This window comes from Aythya marila (genome assembly GCF_965140915.1).
Source record: "Aythya marila genome assembly, chromosome: 12".
Classification (NCBI taxonomy): Eukaryota; Metazoa; Chordata; class Aves; order Anseriformes; family Anatidae; genus Aythya; species Aythya marila.
In genome coordinates this window covers 13899642-13921228 of record NC_139053.1, presented here as the reverse complement: position 1 = coordinate 13921228, position 21587 = coordinate 13899642, and the positions used below count along the sequence as shown (strand labels likewise).

Genomic DNA, 21587 nt, shown 5'->3' with positions numbered 1-21587 from the left:
ATTAGTTGTTAATGTAGAATTGTTAAGCAAATCATTTCAGCAGAAACCCTTTCTGGGATACAGTTATGGGAAGAGGTCACATATGCAAAACTAGGCTTTGCCCAATTGATTTCTAATTATAAAATCAGAGGCTCTAGAGTTTGTGGTTAATAGTCCTTCCCCTCAGCCTGAAAAAAAATAAACTTACAGCATGAGCTCACACACAACCACAAATACATACAAAATGCTTCTCATTGTTTTAGTAAGCAAGTATGTGTCCTGGCACTGTTTAGTTCAGAATGAATCAGACAATGACTAACTGAAGGCCATCCATGGAATTAAGTCTACAATGCCTCACTGATGGCCAGCTGTGATACAGCAAATTGTTCCTTCTAATAAAGCTACAATAATGTCCATTTGGGGAAAAAAAAAAGCCACGGGCAGATTCTACATGGGTTGAATAAATTTAAATGCCAATATTGTATAATCACATAATTTTATGATTTCCTTTGTAAGAAAAAGAAAAAAAAAAGTGGTTAAGTATTTCACATATTTAATTCATTCATTCTTTAGCACCAAGTGCAGACTACCAGGACATCTGAGTCTCTTGTGTCATTTCATCTTCGCATGAAATTGGACAATTCATGGGATGAAAGAAAGCCAAATAGTACAGTTCTACTTATTAAGTGAACTCAACATAAGGATGTTTTCTGAGAGTGCATTCTGCATCTTCATCGTAGAATAAAGTGGCATGAAGGTGAAGATACTTTGTCTATAATAGGAACAAATTAGGATAATCTTTGGTTAATATACGATGTGCAAGAGCATCTGTTGCAAAGATCTACCCGTTCATTTCATACACAGCTTTTTTTTTCAGTGCACATGCATTATATATTACAAATTGATGATTTCTTCTGAGTTTATAATTCTTACGACTAATAAAATGCTAGCATTTTCACAAACATTATGGATATTTTTCTTGGGGAACCTAAATTCTGTGCAGAGTTGTGTGATAACTCAAATAATAAATTACTACTTGACATGACAAGACAAGAAGAATAACTTGTCATCTCCATCACTTATATTTACAAATGAATGCATCTAATGCTTTAGCTGATAGAAATTATATCCTGTAATATTTGCTAAAACCTAGTCTTTGTCATTATTTTCCCCTTAAAACTGTTTAAAAAATCACATGAAAATTACTTCAAAAAAAATCTTCATGAATCATTACTTTTAGTTCTTGACTTGATTTTCTGCTGCATCTTTCCACTTGGGCACCTGTCAAAGTCAGCAGAACAGAGATGACATTTCTTGAAGAGATGGGTCTTTCTTTGCTCTGCTCCAGTCCCCTTATCACCCATTCAAAGTCACATAAAGTAATCGGGAAAAAAGTGGCATGAATTCAGTTGCACATATCTGAGTAACAGGTTTTAATCATGTATTGCTAGTAGACCAGCTTGCAAGCCAGCAGTCAAATTTTGTGGTGGTATCACCCACAGATGTTTCACAGAAAGTGAGACACGGGGAGTTGTCAACCCACTGTGAATCAATTTATTCATTCTCACCATCTCTCTAGTCAATTTCATCCTTCAAGGTGCAAATTAGAAATACAGATGTATTTTCTGAAAAGCTTTCCAGACTCAGTTTTTTCAAAAGCAAGTTAAGAGCCTGTTGGCTCTCATCCAGCATAGTATCTGTTTAACACTGGAGGAATACTTCACACGGAGCCACGTCCCCAACTTGGAAGTGAACATTACAAACATGTATTTATATCAGTTAATATGGCTCTGCAGACCTAAGTCCTAAGAATTCATACCCACAGTCAAGACCTGGCAAAACGCCTTTTGACTTTCAGTCACAAGCAAGTGGAGAGTGTAAGCTCTAAGGGTATGCCATTGTCTCCAACTACATGCTTGAACTTTTTAGTAATGAGGACCAGAATTTGAAGATGAGCAACTACCTGAAACTGCTGCAAGGATGGGAAGGGATTTTAGAACTTTCTAGCTATGTAGAATAGTAAAATATCTTGCACTAATCCAAGATAAATTCCACCTGCAATTTATTGGATTAAAAGGTCAAAGGAAACTGGAAGCTGAGCCAATAAACTTTATAATAAAGTCTTTACAGGTCTGTGATGTGATGAGATAAACAGCAACAAGGATGAACAGCAGTATATTACATCTGTTGCATATGCTCTAAACACTGTTGAGTGGAACTGTCCCGTAATTTGTATTTGTAGTAAGAACTCTTGTGCATGATTCAACAGATAAATAAGACAACAATAAAAGTCTGCCAGACCCTAAAATTGAAAGATTTTCTCCTAACATTGTAGAGTGATATAAATAATGGTGTAATATTAGTTTGACTGCTAGAAAGTAGATCAAATTTACCTGCCTGATTATGCCTCACTTTGTCCATACGCAATATAAAGAACAGGCAGCTAATGCCAGTAGGGTATGCTGCTATTCTGGGTTATTAGTTGCAACATCAATATCTTTATGATGTATTTTGGAGAACGAAAGCAGAACACTACATAGGCACTACAGAAGCAATTAATGTATTTCATTCATAATATACTACTTTCTTATTATTATTTATTTAGATAACACTGCTTGCAGCAAAGTATTTCATTCAAGCACAGAGATACTGCTAACATTTGTATTAATATGCATTGTTCTTTCTTCTCAGGCCTTCCAAAAATTGAACCTGGAATAATAATACTCTGGATTCTAGAATAAGATCACAGCTGAGCAAGTATGATTTTCTACCACTCACAATGGCAGTACTATATCCTTATTTTCATACTCACCCTTTATTTTAATATGCAGATAATAATGATTCATAGCTACATGAATGCAAATGCTAGAGAATATATCTTAATCATGACACAGGAAATAATGTATAGAACTGTAGAGACACACATGGAAGTAAGAACTCATACACATATAAAGCTTCAAGCTTGTATGTTTAGCGCCACCAGTGAAATCTTGACTTGGAAAGCAATGCATATGCTTTCCATTATTGTTTGCGGCACAAGAATGAGCAACCTACTGTGACTAAAGCTCTTTGAAGAGTAGGAAGAATATGTGCTACAAAGGCTTTAGGGTGCTCGATGAATGACGTCTTCTTTTTGAGCTACAGAGAAACTTGTAATGGACTTTTCTGTCTCTAGGGGAACTTTTAAAGCCTAAAAAGAATTTCAATTATATTTTGCAGATAGTATGAAACTGTTGCTTTAGCCCTAACTTGCAGATGCATAGATTAGATCTAAGCCATATTTTTAGAACAAAAGAAGTCAAATCTTTATTTTTTTGTTAGTTTTTATCCAGATTTATAGTCCAGTGCATGCAGCTGGTTGACTTGCTGCTAATGTGGTTCTTTCCACAGCTTTTAACACACTTTGCTTGCTCAAGGCATACAGTTTGAATGATCTGGGCAGTGCACAGGACAGCTGGCAAACTGTATGTCAAAATCTGGCAATAACCCTTAGAATTATGTGTGACTATGTATCAAATTTCCCTGAATTCTGTGTTATGATTTCTATTGTATTAGTGTAAATTTGAAGTTACTTCAGATTCTACTGCAGTAGACACCGTTGCTTCCAGTGTTGCAACAATTAGACGTAGCTGACCCATGCTGTGGAGAAATTATATTAAAAGCATAAAAGCCTTTTTCTCAGGCAAAATATTTATGGAAAGATTTTATTAAATGATCTGAGTATTTTCAGAAGGGGCAAGTATTATTTTTTCTTGTACAAAGATTGGAAAACTGTGACAGGTGCTGTTCCAAATATACATTCATTTCAAATCAAGCAAAGAATTTGAATTTTTTGGCAGTTTGTCCTCTTTTCACTATTACTTCCCATAACCAAAGTGAATGTTTTCAGCCTCAGCTCTGGCAGGAAGGTCTAATAAAACTGTCTAGCAGCATCTGAATACAATTTTTATATTAATTTAATAAATGAAGCATCATTTTTAGACTCCCAGCATAATAAACTCTCATTTGCACTGAGTAGATTCATAAAGTCACACTGTTAAAAAAATTGTTTTCATCAGAAATGGGCCAGCCTCCTATGGCGTCCATTCTGCAGTTCAGAACCAGAATATATTCTGGCTGTGTTTGTCAGTCACAAGTGTTCCGTTATTACTCCTGAGTTTGCTTTATTGCTGCTTGAAAAGCCAATATAGATACTGAGAGTGACGCTCTCATCTCAGGGTACATACAACTGTGTATTTCTGAGTATATATTCCCAGGTTTTCAGTGAACTGCATCACATTTTTATGCTACATAAGCTCAATGTAATGAATTAAGATAAATACTAGGAGAAATAGAGAAGCAGCAAGTTCCCTGCTAAAAACCTGCATAGCTATGTAAAAGTACTTTGTATTAAAATGTGTTATAATGCAAATGCTTCATTGAACTCAAAAAGCATTTCAAGAACAATGTACCTTTACAAGCAAAATAAATAAAATAGCACATAGCTTCTTTTCATCTCAAATAATATTGTCTTAAGTTTAGAAAGAAACTAATTTTCAGAATTTCCTACTTCCAACATTAAAAGTCTCAAACTTGTGAGGTTGATCTTAAGTAGCATTGAGTATCTGGACAATTCCGTGAAAAACTAAATTTCAGTAAACAATAAAAATTAATGTCTTTGAAGTCGATCTAATTTCCAGAATCTTTCCTCCCACTTCCTAACCAGTGCTATTGAAAATACTATTGAACATGAGGTCAGCATAGAAACTAGGAAAATGTTAAAGAGAAGGATTTTTCTTTTTGTATCTCTCAAAATTCAGATTCCTTATTGTCATAAAGGAATATAAAGAGAGAAAAATAAGCATGAGCAAAGACTGCCTACTCTTCTAGAAGTCCATGAACCTTTTGAAGATGACCCAGTAAATAACGAATAAAATGCGCAGAAGGGGGTAGGGTGGGGTAGTATCCTACCACATTAGAAATGTTGAATATATTGATTCAACGATTGTGAAAGTTCATTTTAGGAAGAGGGAAGCACAACAGAACTGGAAGAGATGTATAGTACCATTTCTACAACAGCAAACGATTCCTGTACAAGTTAGTGGAGAAGCTCTTTAGAAAGATGGCATGGCATATGTTCTGACAAATCTAAGTGAGCATGCCACACCTCTGACTTTACTGCTGTGGCATTTAGAGGTGTACTCTAAGGTTATTTTTTCATTATTTTTAAAATGTATTTTTAAAACTGAATGCATTATCAAGCTCTAAAACTTGACAAAATGTATAAATATGCTCTCTTTTACCTGCAGGGCATGGTTTACAGGCATGCTCAAAGTATAAGTTTGGCAAGAACAACTGAAAAACTGAGTAATATTAAAAGCAACTATACACAAAATAGACTGGAGTGTGGTTTAAGGAACACGGAGAGAGAAGTAAGGAATGTCAGAGGTCATCTCACGTACAAAGAAGTGCCAGCAAAGGATTAGAAAATTTTATTTTTAAGCAGCTCTCAGGTCAATTACCTACCAGGTCCATTTCAGGTTTATTATCCAGCATTAGTGGATGGCTTCTTAGATTCACAAAGAGGCTTAGAAATCTAACAGCAGCTTTAGGAAACAATATCTAAGCTGTATCTCTAGCCTCAAAACAACTAAGTGTCTTTTCCCAGGTTTGCACAAAAGCTGACAGCCCTCAGTTTTCCTGGATTTCAGCCTTCCACATCACTTGGATGTAAAAATAGCCACCCTCTCACGCAGGGCCCAACTGACAGAATCCTGCAGCTGACTTTCAGACAACAGAGGAAACACACTGACAATTTCCTCATCCCACTTTTTACTCACAGCATTAGGCAAGTATTTGAAAATCCACTCCCCCCAGGATCAGAACAAACAGCTTTCACCCCCCTCCTAATTCCCTTCCTCTTGGTTATACTATTTCTCTTGATCCCTGTTTATTTATTTATTTATTTTTAATCTTTTCACTCATGCTTAATTTTTTTACGCAAGGGGAAGAACTTCAAGAACAGACCCACCTCAGACTACCTTGAATGAAGGTCCTCTGTCTCCTGGAGAAGGAGTACCAGCCTAAACTACAAGCCCAATGCAGGGAAGGATCTGTACCAACTCTGCATTAGAGTTACTTACTGCCTGAGCTCAAATTCCAGGCAGAGACAGGTGATCTGATTTTGATCTGACAACAAATAAATTCAACAGATTATCACAACTATTAGTCAAGTTACCTCATCTCCACTTCTACTGAATCAAGTTAAAAATGTTAAGTTAAAAAAACTTTTGTATTGAGGCTTTTTTGTTCTTTTTCCTCCAATCATACTTGCACCAGATTTAAAAAGCAAATTCCTGAATGTTCCATGACCACAAACATCCTATTACTGAACATTTTAATGACCAACACAAGCATTGCATTTAACTGATGTAACTGATGTCAAGCCAAACCTTGGCTAGAACAGATAATATATATATATATTTATGGGTTAGACACCACCATAATCCTGGTAAATTGTTTACAGCTGGAGAGTCATATCATCTTTCAGTATCATCTTTCTCTGGGTTATGTATTCATGAGAGTCCTTGGTACAAAATGAGTGAAAATACAAGTGGGAACGTTCAGCTCCACAACAAAAATAGTCTGGGAGGTTCCCTTGTAGGTGTACCATATGCTAGCCTTGAAAGCATCCCTTTAACCGAACTGCTTTCCCTGAAAACAGTCCTTAGCTTTGTATCTGCTGTTCTGTATGGTTTTCATTGTCTCCCACTTCAGCATGATTTATGTCAGAAGGTTTAGAATAAATTAACTGTTCTACAGTGTGTTGCCACCAAGACGATTCTAAAGAAACATGGATTTCTTTGGTTTCTTTCCTTTTTTTTTCCCCTATACATTTATTTTGTTCTTGCTAATAAGATAAAAACCTGTACCAAGATGTGGTTTTGCATCCTAAGTGGGAAAAATAATAAAGAATTATTAAAAAAGAGAGTAAACTCCTGCTATAAGGCAGTGTTGATTATGTTAGACAGTTCTATACATATGCACACATATATAGACACATGTGCATATGCTTAGACTAATATATATATTCCCCTGCAGTTCTGTATTAATTAAGTAGAATACCCTGTAGGAGAAATACAGCACTAACAACTCAAAATAGCACTTTTGTTCAAGTTGCCTTGTACAAGCTTATTTGAGTTCTAATTGTGTGGTGAAATTCTTTTAATGCCTAGGCCTGTTTGAAGGTTAACTTTTGGTCCCATGGAGATAAAGGAAAATGTGCCAACATTTGAGAGATTTGATTACCTGTATAAAATTATGCTTGCTCATTTTTCCTAGGCAAGATACTCTTGGGTAAAGTTATATTAAAGAGAGAATAGAAAGAGTGTACATTCAAAGAAAATATTTTCCAATTATGCTTCTCAAGATGCAGAAAATATTACTTGTGATAGAGGATTATGAATGAGATAATTACTGAGAGCCTAATGTACCTAAAGCTACAACAAAGGAGAGAGAAAAACATTAATAAGTGGTTATTGACTGTTCCTCCTGCTCTTTGTAATAAAAGGCCAGAACAGTACCAAGGACAAACCTCTCCACAATTTTGGTGTGACACATTATACACAAGAATATCTTCCCTGCTTACATGGCCCATCATTATTTCCTACAAATGAACCCATATCAGCTTTTATTTGATATCCAAAAAATTTTATGCCTTTCAAAACAAGCCTAATAAGAAATGTTTCATGTTAAGAGTCAATTGAAAATAATAGAGATTTAGAAATACGTAGGATGCTTCCTCATTTAAATTACTCCATTTCACACATTCCTAATGAGCAAACTGCGCTTCTGAAAGAATCCATTTTAATGTTAGGTAGGTAAGGTGTATAATGATAAAACATGCTGACTTCTAGAAATTAAAATATGTCTCCTTTCTGCTTTTTGATTATATTATGAAATAAATGATAATTATTTATGAGAAGCACTAGCAAAGAATATTTGAGCTCCCACATGCAGTATTTCATCACAGTGATGATCAATAGGGAAGTTTTAAAAAAAGATTCCGAGTAGTGGCAGCTCTTTTCCTGATGCACAGCAGAATGTGGTACACCATGCAAAATTATCTCGGGTACATTTTTCTTTTGCTGTTTCAGCTTCCAGTACTGCTGCATCAAGTGTGAAGGTACAGTCACTACAGAAAAGGTTAACAGCATTTCTAAAAGCATGCCAAAGGTCATGAAAATTACAGGGGTCAAACTACATGGGTGGGAAGCTGTGTGAATGCTATGGCATTCTTAAGCTCCTTTGCTTACTTAATTCAGGAAAGAGGAACTTTCACTAATTATTCACTGATTGTTGTGGTTCCCTCCTTTTAGCAGGGATCTTCTTAATATTCTCTTAGAGACACAGACAACCTGTGCATATGCACAACATACGTACACCAGTGCTCATCCCACTGCAATCATCCTTTCGTCCTTGCTTTTTTTTCCAACTCCTCGCCTCCGCCAGACACACTGTAAAGCTTTGCACTCTATGTGGCTTTGCAGTAAGAGCGCGTGAAGACAGACCTAATGCCTGGTGACTTTCCCAACCACATCTGGAATGGATTTGGCCTATTAGATCTGAAACAACACAAACTATCAGAAAGGCTGGAACCTCCCCCAGATATTTCTATCAACTCAAAGCAGTACTGTAGAGCATACAGCTTCACAAAGCAGAAATTCAAGCTCCATAACATAATGTATCAAAGAGCATAAAAAGGATAAGAGACTTAGAAAGTAAGTGGCTGATAAAAGAATAAATTAAAGTTTAACTATTACTGGATTTTTGGTTTTCCAAAGAATTCTCAAACCAACGATCTGGAGAGATTTCTTTTGAGAGGGTCACATGGGGACAATGAAACACATGAGTTTCAGAAGACTGTATCAAGGTTATAACAGTGGAATGGTTACCAAGAAAATAGACTCCTGAGGTTGGTTACTTGGTCCCACACCACCCTAGATCCTCCTCCAATATGGAGCTTTGCAGAGCCCCTGTTTGTATTCATCCAAATACAAAGGGACATCTCTCACACAGACACTACCTTGGAAAAAGTCTTTCAAAAAAATAAAGCCACATTTGCTTGCTTTAAAGTAGAAAAAGTATCTCTTCTGCTTTCTAATCTTTCTGCAATTTGCAGAATTTACGAATGTATTCCTGTCTGTGCATAGGAGATGCTGGAGTAAATACTGACTCACCTGTATTATTATTTTTCCACTTTACAATATGAAATGCATAAAATTCAGTAACACATTCAAAAGCACTGCAATGAACCTTAGAGTGGATCTCCAGCCTGACTAAAGTTTTCCTTTACTATCAGTCAGAATTTGTCCCATAGAGAATCGTCTATTAAACTGTTTGTACATGCATTTGATTTAGATTGAAACATTTATTCACAAAAAGTTTTCTTAAAATTCCCAGTCTTCATTTATATATATGTATTGGTTAATTCCTAGCATTCCCTTGCTTATCGGTAACTTAGCGGTACTTATGGGTGGTCTTCCAGAGAGGCAGGATTTAGTTTGATTACAAAATGATTACTTAATCAGATGATTGGCTTTATTTTCTTGTACATAGAAAGAGCAGCCTAATTCTGCCTAACACTTTTGAGTTTTAGTCTTTCTTTATTTTTAAGACAAGATAATTCCACAGTGCTGGTGAACTTTATGTACAATATATAGTAGCAAATATCATATTTGATTTTTTAACAAATTGCATACTACGCCTCTCTTACAGACCTTGCCAAGCAATCACATGGTTTCTCATCCTTCCCAATAATATTTGCTCTGTACGCCCTGCAATACTGGTACTGGCTGGTAGCAGACAGCAGCATCTCAGGAAGTTGCAGAAGACCAGAAAGCTCTTCCCACATCAATGCCTTGGGCTTGAGGCACAACTGCAGAGGCATTCAAAATCGCCTCTCTGCCCACACCTCTCTTCCAGTATTTCCTCCTCAGTCACAGGCTGAATATCCTATTCACACAGTGACAGCTTTCAGGCAGGAATTGGCTCCTACCCAACAGAGTGGTGCAAAATTTTAACTAAGGCTTCTTAATACAAGTGGCAGCATTAACAGCTTTCACAGTGCACATTACAGTGAACCGCTCCTCATTTGCTGTAGTTCACTTTATAAGAATGCCCCTTTGAGTTCTTTGAGGGCATGTACAATGTTTTAAAAATTCACTCGAGAACCAAGTCCACACTGAGATTCTCTAAAAAAAGGGCATGGCTTAAATTTAAATTCTGTGTATATATATATTTTTTCCTGACAGGTAAAATCCTGGTATATACTTTATATGTTTTTGATTTAAATTGTTGTTCATTTGTATGAAAACTCAATAAGTAAAAATCCTTGTATATTTAGATCAGCACCTGCTCTCAGTATATCAAGTATTCTAGCAAATATGGGGGATTATCCAGCAAAATAATCAAGACCCATTAATTAGCAGAAATAAACTAATAATTTGAAACATTATGTTTGCATTAAGTCTTGTTTCAGATGATTTTGCATGAAGGAAGAAGCACAAACATTTTGCCTCTGGACATCATATCTTCTTGTCTGCATGACAAGAAAACAATAGGAATTGCAGTGTGCCAGTGGTCTACTTTAATGGTTTTAAATTGCATAATAATTAGAGAACAGGTTGACTACAAAACGGATGCTTTAAAAGAAATAAACAGTGAACAGCAAATATGTTGGTAATTATATTTAGAAAATTTATGTTGTAAAAATGTGGTAGATTTTCATTAAATTATTTGAGTTGAGTAGTATCAGATTATAGGCCTTTTGCATCATACTTTAACATACAGGATCACATTGCATGATCATGTTGTAGAGCATCTCAAATTATTCAAAAAATGAGTTTTCATTCAGCTTTCTGATTTCTTAGGTTCTGAGTATAACATCTCATGGTTGTTAATGATGCCTGTAGCTTGAAGACCTTAGAAAACAATGTGACAAAAGAGCTATGGTTTGGTTCAATTCCCTTTACTCCCTTCCCAGAAAGCCTTCCTAATCTGCTGTGCTCTTCACGTCCGGATGCCCACCACCAGTTCTGCACTCACTAAAATTTACCTTTCCTTACTTGGTAACAATACCCCTATTCTATGTAAGTCATTTTCTCAATAAGGGAGAAGAAAATTAGATAAGGTGGTTTCCGGATTTAAACCGGCAGATGAGTTGGGCACTCTGAACAGCTAAGACATCTCTTTTGCTGGTTCTACCTACAACCCGGCTCCTTGCCTCCAGTGATTGTCTCCGAGTCAGGCTTTTATTTCGCTACATTCCTTCTCATTGAGGCGATCTCAGGGCAATGCACAGCACATCAAGTTGAAACACAAACCCTCGGCTTTGCTTCTATTCACCAGGGGCTGGGTGCATAACAGTTATTGAGCTCAGACCCTGAAACGAGAAAAGGGATTTCTTATGTTGCTCCTAATGATTCTTCCGGTTAATTCAGGAGAGGCAGAGTCTGCAGGGAGAGCTACACTTACTTTTCCTTAGCTGCTGGCATGACTGCTGTAAAATAAAGGCTTTGAAAGAAATTATAGAAGTGGAATCTTTACACTAATAGAGAGTCCTCAGGAGAAGGGAAAGTTTTACACTACTCTATATCGCTACAGGTGCTCCTCAGGGATCGCCAAAAGGCTATTCAGATACATACATATTTGCTTGTATTTCTTTAGGAAAATGGTCTACATTTATTTTCTATGCCACATGCCACACATTGCTTTTAATCAACAGTTACCTTTAAGGACTGCCTGAAATGTGTATTGCAGCAATTACTATTTTTTTTTCTTTCTGTAATGAAGCTTAGTGCTTCACATCCAGATTAAGCTACAGAGCATCAGCATCCCCAGCTTTGTCCAAAAAATCCACCACAGACAAAGAAAAGCCCCTAAGTTGGGAAGTCCTTGGTAGTCTGCACATGTGCTATTCCATCCTTTCTGTTCTCTCCCTTTACTACAGCAATCAAAAACTGTTAAAACAGAATTTTCAATAAACAAAATTTATGCAAACTCTTTCCTGGTATTGTCACATACAACTATTTTTTCTTGTGATTACTGTGAATGTACATTTATTACATACAAAATATGTATACATGTCCACCAGCTAAAAGATGAACCCTTCTCGTGTAATTCAGCTCATGAGGTGTACCCACTGCAGCTCCAGAGATCTGTCTGGAAGCCTACAGACACTAAAGGAGTTAGTCCCAAAGCATTTCTCACTTTAATGCAAAATTATTTTTAAGGTTTTCATAACAAGAAGCATAGACATATTGAGGAATAACATATTGGGATCTGATAATAATAAACACATCCATTCACTTTACTGGTCAAAAGGCTATGTGTCCTGTCAGTTTGGGGAAGTCACTATTATCTGATAGCTTTTCAGTTCATACAGGAAATATGTTTGTCAAGTTCAGAAAGGACGAACTTTTAGCAAAAAACCACCATCACAATTGGCACTAATTGGTAGTTAAATTGACAACTGGAACTGAAGCATCCTGACAGCACCAGAGGTGGGCCCTACAGGTAGAAATTGAAAACCATTTTAAAAAACAATGTTGGAAAGCCCAAACAATCATAGGACATCTGCAGAATATCATGTGGAAGGCTCTACTTAATTTTTTATACTGTCACATCAGCATTTTGCATGTATACTTGGAAAACATTTCAATTCATTAAGAGAAAGATAAAACATTTAGATCAATATATTGAGCAAAAGTACACAAGGTTCTAATTCTTCAAAAGCAAAAACAATTTTTAATGCTACCTGTTTTTGTCGGAACATTAGAAATTTTTGCAGCATTAGAAAAATATGACAAGGAAACCCAAGTGTTAATAATGTTAAAGAAACATTAGGAGATCCAAATGCCTAAGCAGACATTGTAATTACATCCACTATATATAAATCCTCTCTCTTTTCTCTCTCTCTCTCTCTCTTTTTTTTTTTTTTTTTTTTTTTTTTTTTAAGAAAAAGCTCAAAGTTATTCTATACTTATTGACTATGAAGTCTAAAATTCAAGACGCAAATCACAGAGGCATTCCCATTTTAGTAAAGAAAAAAAGAAAATACAAATGGCTCAGAAGGTGCCTGGTGTTTTGCAGACTGACCCTTTATTCTGCAGGATTCATAAGCAAGCTGGCGTTGTCAGCCATTCTTTAAAGTATTTTCCATTTTAGTGGCTCATAGTGGTATTTGCCACTTTCTTACACTACTGCTCTAATAGCATAAAGTAGAAATATAGGAGGCATCTGATGAAATACCTCTTTGAAGTTATTACCAGTCCAGCTGTATTAGCTGACAAGCAAGTGTTCTAAGTTGTAACTCAGATTGTGTTTATATCTTGCCCTAAGATTGGAGATGGAGGAGCATGAAAGCATTCAACCTTAGTCGGTGATACTCCCAGAAACATACTGAAATGAGATTTGAGATTCACGCTGTTCATCCTTGTTTAAATGTATTATATTTTAAGAAGATACTTCTTGGAGCCTGTCCCTAGTTAAAAAGAAACTAATGGAATTTGTGCAGACTCAGGAATATTTGTTTCGAAAACACTACTTTCATCAGGCTTACATAAAATGTTGTATACTATATTTATTGGCTTTGCAGCAATATTTAATTAAGAAGAGCTTTTCTCAAAGCTACTTATACTCCTGCTGACTAAGCTGATTTAGCCCATGTAAACAGGAGTGTTCTATGAAGTATACAGCCATCCCATCTCCTTCAGAAGCACAAAAGAGGCACAGGGAATTAGTGTTTTCCATAAAGAATACAGTGGAAAAATAAATGATACATTTCAGCTTCTGGGATTTTATTAACTGTAAGTAGGAAAATTAGTATGTAATTATGGTTACAAAACAACAAAAATCTAGGGCTCAGAAAGCAATGTTGACTTTGCAACAATTTAGATATTGAATACTTTATGGCATACATTTAAATCATAGCCAGAAAATATACAAGCATATATTAGAACAGAAGGAAAAGTGGAGGATCTGAGTGTGGAAACTTTGCATTAACACTGCATTAACATAAGACCATATAATACCCTATGAAGCCTACGCTAGGACTTTACTACACCTATATTTCACCATGATTTCTTCCATTCAGGGAAGCAGCACGTAATTCATGCCTAAAGTAATGAGATCCTTAGGTATATACATTTCTGTTTTGTATCACTGAGCACTACAGTATTTTCAGGCAGACAAGCTCACTGCAGGAATAAAAAAGCAAAACATATGGATAGAATTTGTTTAATTAAAACCTTGTTTGCTTTGCATATATGTATCCCTTGGACTTCAACACAACTATTTAATTTTTTTTTTAAAGTAAGATTCTACCATTTCCTTGTTAAGAGATATAATGTATGTTGGCAATGAAATCAAAGATTGCATAAAACATGTATAATGTAGAACATACAGCTTGAAGCTATTTATAAGTGCTCTCTGCATTTCCAGGTTTGGTTTTTACAGTAGCGCAGCCTGAAGCACGTAACTGTAAAAACATCATGCCTCTCCACTGCTCCTCCTACAGGAAAATTATTTCTCCTCTAAAGGCCTGAACCTAAGTGCCATATATCAAGGGAAAAATCTTCATTGCTCTGAATAGCAAGAGTTGCCTAGCTCCCTGATTCTACAAGCCATACAGAAATCTCCATTTAACGGAATGAAAGGACACATATCACGCATGTCAGAAGGAAAGAAGACAAGCTCCCTGGTCACAGATTAAAAACCACATGAGACTCCACCACAGGAAAGAGCTGACCTGGACACATTCTGTCTGAGTCTCACTAACTCGGTGGGGTTTGTTTCCATCCCTGTCCAGGGATTTCAGAGCAACTTCCCAAGAGCTAGCACAGCCCTACTGCCGACCACAAGCCACAGATGCGACTTAGAGGCTCTGCATGTGACAGAGCTGCAGGTCTTCTCTGGTCATTTTATGAATCTCATCACAGGTGACATGTAAAATATACAAAAGTATTACTTTGAGACTGGAAATAGGTAAATTAAAAAAGTCTGGGGAAGGTCTGGGAGAAACTGGGGAGTACTCCAGGAGCAGTGATACCATAGAAACAGCACCGATCTGACTGACGAGTTCTTCTGTGGCTGGACTCAATTGCTGGTTCATTTAGTGTTAAGTCAGGGAATATGAGACAAGGACTTTTGTCACCTTCATCCTCTTTTATGTTCTCTCTTTGCATTGTACTTACAAATGACAGCCATTAATTCGTTAACTATTCAAGGTTTTTGCTTGAAAATGTCTATGAAATTGTGTCCTATCCCATTTAAAACACACAAAAAAGAAAGAAAGAAACAAACAAGCAGCAATCAAAAAAACAAAAACCACATGTACCAAAAAACAGGTGCTAAAATGGCATACTCAAAACCTAGTTTCTTAATGCTTCTTAACTATATTACCTATTTCATTGAGTATTCAGTGGCTGTCTCCAGTGAAAGAACAGTGGCATTTGCTACACCACAGATTTCATAGCACATCTGCCATGGTGCTGTAAATGCATGGAGAGGAGACTGAGAAAATGCAGCCGTGTATATCAAGAAAAAGTTCTATCTAACTAATCAAGTCCACAGGGACAGCATGCAGTGTCACAAGACATATCACTCTACAGCTGAATGAGGTTGTCAGCCACTGGGAGGTCTGCAAACTGCTGACAGCAGTATGCAGTATATGGAGTCTTCTAAAGTAGATCTGGAAAAGTAGCTTTGGAAAGCATGTACCTGTTTCTGAGGATGAAGCAAGGAAAGAAAGAGAAGTACAAAAGTATTTGTAAATCTACCTTTCTACATTGTATTGCTGCAAACAAAATCAAACTCATTCCAAGTACATCACATAGACAGGAAAAAGGTTACTTTGTAGGTTTCTCAAAATGCATACACAGAGTTTTTTCTGTACAGATAAAAACACTATGGAATTTATGATACCATGTGCCAAATTACAATGCAATGTACAGACAGAAAAGGGAAACAAGATACTTCCTATATTCTGAAATCACTCAGGATATAAGTATTCATATATATATTATTTTTTTAAACAGATGTGTGAACTCCAGTAGAGCTGCTTATTTTAAGTTTGAACTTGGTCCTACTCAATCTAATGGTGAAAAGTGACATAAAATACATCTTGTTAAAACCTGTTGTAAGAAGTTCAAGAACAAAAGCAAAACTTAATTGTCACTGCAGAAAACTACAATGCTTTATGAAAGAATTCACATTAAAACTCCTATTTGTCTCATCCCTGATTACTTCATTTATTACAGCAAATACAATGAGAACACATTTATTAATGTATTTTCATGCAGAACAGTGATCAGTATGTGCCTCTGAAGACTTTGCAGTTGTACTGCAACACTTAAAATTCTGAAGAAGTGTCTTTATGCCTAGAAGCTGTTTCTCCTGCAAAAACCTAGCAGCCTAATAAAAGATATTACCTCTCTCTGTAAATTCAGTCTTACTAAACTTTCTCAGTATTTCAGAAACTTTAATATGAGATATTTTTAACTAACAGAATGAATGCACGGACTCTATATTCAGGCTTCTATTTAAAAATTGATTTGTGCTGTGTTTGTATTTAATTAATATCAATTTTCAGTTTTATTTTGCTGATGTATGTTTCCATTCCATTAGAATCGCATGCTTCTAGTCATTGCCTTTCCACTCACTGACTTGAAAAACATTATTTAAGTATCAATATTACCCTTAGCAGTTCTTTAGGGATGAGAAGTGTGCTGTAAAGTTGTACTTGAAAACAGCCATTAAATTCTGCTTGTGTGCATATTATTTCTGTTAGTGCAGAAACTTATTTTTCTATTTTCTAATTACCTGTTCATACAAATTACGTAGGACCATGAAAAGTATCATCTACACTCTATAATAGTGTATAAGGAAACAAAATGTGCAGCCAAAATCTACATAATTAGATTTGCTTCAAGAATGTTCCCTTTGAAGCACTGAACTGTCAAAGAATATATTTGTTTGGAGATTAAACTAGTTCTTCAAACATGTAAAAGGAACTTACAGGCAGCACTGTCTCTAAAATGGAACAGAACCACATCTATGCCCAGAAAATACAGTTTATCAGGTAGCATACATGTTTGGTAGCATTCTCTCCATAATATGCTATAGTGAATTATTGTAGAGAGGTTTAATATTTTATGGAGTGGGCTGCATTCAAAGTCTGGTGAAATAAATAAACAAATAAATAAGTAAAGGTAGGTCATACGGCAAAAACATACTTGCTAAAGAAAGGCAGAGAATAAAGGAGATACCCCAGCTGTGCAAAATCCTTTGGCAGGGGACAAAATGGATGGGTTGGAGGAAGAATGTAAGTAGAAAAGAGATGAGGAGGAACTAGGTAAGTGAGATTCTACTGAGTTCTGAAAAGAAGGTTGTTTTTCAATTACAATGGATAAGAAACCATGAGGGTGACAGAGGACAAACCATAGCCGAGCTTCATGGAAAATGAGAGCACTTTGCTCGTGACATTCTGTACACCTTGAAGTTTTGGGAAGAAGGATTGCCATGAACTATGATTGAGGGAGTTGCTACTTTAAAGTCAGGAAGGACTAAGAGCATGTCGGCAAGATGTGGAGTACTTCTGTAGCCATTGATTACAGAAGAGTTTGAAAGTGCCTGTAGTACTCAAACCTTAGGGAAAGAATTCAGAAATATGGATGATTTTTTATATATATATTTTTTTGTGTGTGTGTGGTGTGGTTTTTTTTTGAAAAGAGAGTGATAAACACAGACAAGAATTACAAGAATATTTTAAGCCACTTTCAGGAATAAGCCACGGATTTCTTCCTGTGGGAGCAAATTTCACTTTTTGCTCTTTTCCATCTATATCATGTGGTGTTTTAATTATGCAGCAGTCTCAACAAATAGATTGTCACAGCATTTTAGAGTAGCTAATTCTATTCTAAATGCCAGCAGAAGATGGGATAATGTCTTTATTGGTTTGGCTTTGTTTAACCCACCCGCTTCTGTTCACTAATGACAAAAAATTCAAGATATTATATCAATTAAAAAAACAAACAAACAAAAAAACATATTGTAGAAATCTTAAGACTCAGATGCACGCTTAAAATCAAACTATTACAAAGCACAAACTAAGGTATCTCCCCAACTACTTAAAAGCAATTGAAAATCATTTTAAAAGCTTATGTAAATAGGTAATAACACACTCTGAAAATAACAGGTTGGAGAAAATAGTTTAAGAAAATATTTTAACGTCTGAAATAAGCATATCGCTGTCCCTCTGAAATTGAGATTTTTCTGACCTAAGAAAAATGAATGAGAACAGATCAACAATAACTGATCTGAATTTAAATTAACATAGCTCTTGAAAGCTACTGGATTTAAAGTTTATTATGCTTTCTGACCCTAAGTTTAGGCTACAAAGTGAATATAGTAGGGAAAAATTAGAAATATGCTTTACCTATAATTTCTTTGATAATAGGTATAGTGGTTGATACTCATGATACATGATCCTATATGCTGGTCATTTACCCAGAGAATTTCCAAAATTATCACAAGGTTAATTGACATCCATCAATTTGGTTTGCATCCATCAGTTTGGTACACAATTTTAGTGGCCAAAAAAATACATCAATTTGCCCATTTTTTTTTAAAAGGAACTGAAATTTAGAGATAAACATGCACAGTATTTAGAATTTCTCACTGTGGGCCAGATGTATTGAGGATTGGATAATTCTTTCCTAAGAGTAATTCTAAGATAATTCATTCCTTGTGAATGCAGATGGCACATGATCTCTTTCTAGAGAAAATGCAAGTCTGATTCACTGACTGGGGGTAACACACAAAGCTACGAAAAAGCTAATGCATGGCAAGAATTAGAGGTTTAAGGCAACAGTCAAACTAGAACACAAGGAAAAACATGGTAATTTTCCTTCTGTTCTTTTCATCTTCCTAACTTTGAAACTAAACTAAAAAAACTGTCACAATGATGTTATTTCATATGCGTGTATATCAGAATTTCCCTATAAACTAGCACCTTGTGCTTTGCCATATATACCGCTTTTTGCTTTATGATTTTTTTTTTCTGTTATTGTTTTTACAAAATCCTCAAAGCACAACTGCATTCTGTGTAATCAGACTGGAGACAGAAAATGACCTATAAGAGTAACAACCTTTTTGAATGAACAAAGAGGAACATATTTTGAATTCAAAGTAACATATTACTAAAAGTTGCTTTAGTGAAGAGTCTGCACCTGACAGAGATGCAGAGTGATGACTAATGATGTAAAAGAAAGGATGTGTATATGCTCATGCATTTTTGTCATAAAAATGAAATATGTATAATTTTATGGCAAATAGTGGGCTAACTAACCAGAAAAACATATCCTTAAATGGAAGTATATTTAAAGCACGAATTTATGTATATTAGAGAAGAATTTCAGAATGACAGAGCATCTCAAATTTAAATTTCTTAGCAGAGTTCAAATGACTGAAGACCTTCACAAGCTATACATTTATATATTCAGAGAAATAATAAAAAAAAAAAAAGAACGTTGCCTTACCCGGCCAACTAGTATTGGTTCAGGTCCAGAAAATTCTTCTAATACAAACATTTGATTCCAAACCCAGCCTCTCTTGGAGCGGTTCAAAACCCTTTGTTCTTCAGTTAGCCTTTTTAGTCCTGTACTGGATCCACTTGGTAGTACTTGAGATTGATTCATTGGAGCCATAAAAATGGAAGGAAGTACAGTAATCCATAATATTATTAATGGAGTCCATGTATCCATAAGCATTTCCGTTAGTCTTTCTGGCATTGTACCACAAGCTACGCAAATCACCACAGAAATGAAATTATTATTTTGCTTTCCTCCAGACTGCAGCAATCCAATTCATCATGCAGTACAGAACATTTACTTACAGCTCCTCCATGTGTTTACAGCACAGTCAACGTAAAAATAGCTTAGATTATAAAAACATGATCCATTGAGTTTTCCAGTCATTAAAGATTCCTGGTGGGGGGAGAAAAAAAAGGTCATATCAGTGACTAAAGAGCTTAGGAAAGTGTTCCAAAAGATCTCATTTACTTTTACATCATAAACAAGCCACGTTAGGTTTTGAATTTGTAGTATGTAATACTAGTGTATATTAAATAGTTTAAAACAAACAAACAAACTTAAGCAGTTTTGAAAATTCCTTCATTGCCTGCAATAGTGAGGGAAGACCCAGATGAGTGTTCACACACACTCAGGAACACATTTGACTTGCAGTTTGTCTTGGAGCCTGAAGATGTTCTGGCCCTATTATTAGCCTATACTTTAAATGCGGTCATAAACGCTTAGCACTTAAAATAACAAGAAGTCAAATAAAATAATGATCTTCCATATAGACTTATCTTCTTTTCCTTCACCAGAGAAAAAGATCTGCTTCTGCTAAGCGTATAAAGCTCCAGTGGTACGTTCTCATATCAGTAATCATCAAGCTGCAACAGCACAGAGCTCAGCAAAACCTTCACAACCCAATAGAGGAACAAGGCTGGTAAGTCCACTGCGAAATCCACGATTCCCAAAACGGAACACTACCAAAGCCCAGGTAAGCTCATTTATGCACGTCTGCCCTACAGGACTCTCGGTGTCTCTCTCTCTCACTTTCAGAGAAAACACGCAGTCAGATTTGATTCCAAAGACATTTTCCTTGGTAGACATTTGGGAGCATTTTGTCTGTCTTTCTCCACCCACCCTTCTGTGTATTAGAAGGCCACATCAGGTCTCACCTCAGAGTAAATGTTCCCTAAAACGGACAAGTAAGTTAACATAGCTGGGCTAGCTACTGCCACAGTGATTGGCAAAACCTGAAACGCAGCCATAGATCACTTAGCAAGATAAATGCAGCACAGCTCAGGGAGAAGGGCTACATTACCGCTACTCTAATGAGGCTAGAGTTTTGTAAAAAGATTCCTGATACATTTTCATTGACTGATTCATATCCAAGCAATCTCAAGAGAAACCACTGTATACTAGGAAGGCAGAACTGCATACTCACAAACTTACACCATACCTGAGGCTGTTTTTTTTCCCTTTAAAATGAGCTTCTAGTGTTGCTGGACTACAGAAATCTTGTAGGGGCTGTTTATTGGGGGCTGGGTTGTGTTTTTTATTTTTTGGATTCAGACACACTCATGGAGGAACACATTTGAAGATGTGAATAATGCCAATACATGTTAGCTGTTATTTTAAAAGCAAACAATGTAAAAAGTCATTTTTTTTTTAAACTTCAGTAATTGCCAAAGCAACTGTGAAATGTATTGCATGAAAATCTGAAACTGTGAGAAACTTGTCTTCTTAAAAGGGGAGAAGAGCTGTTATCAAACTAAAACTCAATATCTCAAATACCATGGAAGAATGGTGAGCTAATAGTGCAGTGCTTTGACAATGCATCAAGAATGAGGTGAATACCCATTACGGAAGTAACTGTGTAGCTTAGAAACATCATTTAGGCCTCATTGCCAACTGAGATGGAAAGAAAAGAAATCAGAGAATACAATGTGCTTTTGCAATGAATTTTTTTGGAAAAAATGTGAGAAGGAAGAGAGGTCT

The 21587-nt window shown here is 35.9% G+C and overlaps 1 protein-coding gene across 1 annotated transcript in view; it reads right to left on the bottom strand.

Annotated features, from left to right (window-relative positions):
- Positions 1 to 19819, bottom strand: part of CDH8 (cadherin 8) — a 132499-nt gene extending 112680 nt beyond the window's left edge. Inside the window, exon 1 of the mRNA XM_082769846.1 lies at positions 19557 to 19819. Within this exon, the coding sequence (XP_082625972.1) occupies positions 19557 to 19808 (252 nt within the window). The 5' untranslated portion in view covers positions 19809 to 19819. The remainder of the gene's footprint in view (positions 1 to 19556) is intronic.
- Between the last annotated feature and the right edge of the window lie 1768 nt (positions 19820 to 21587).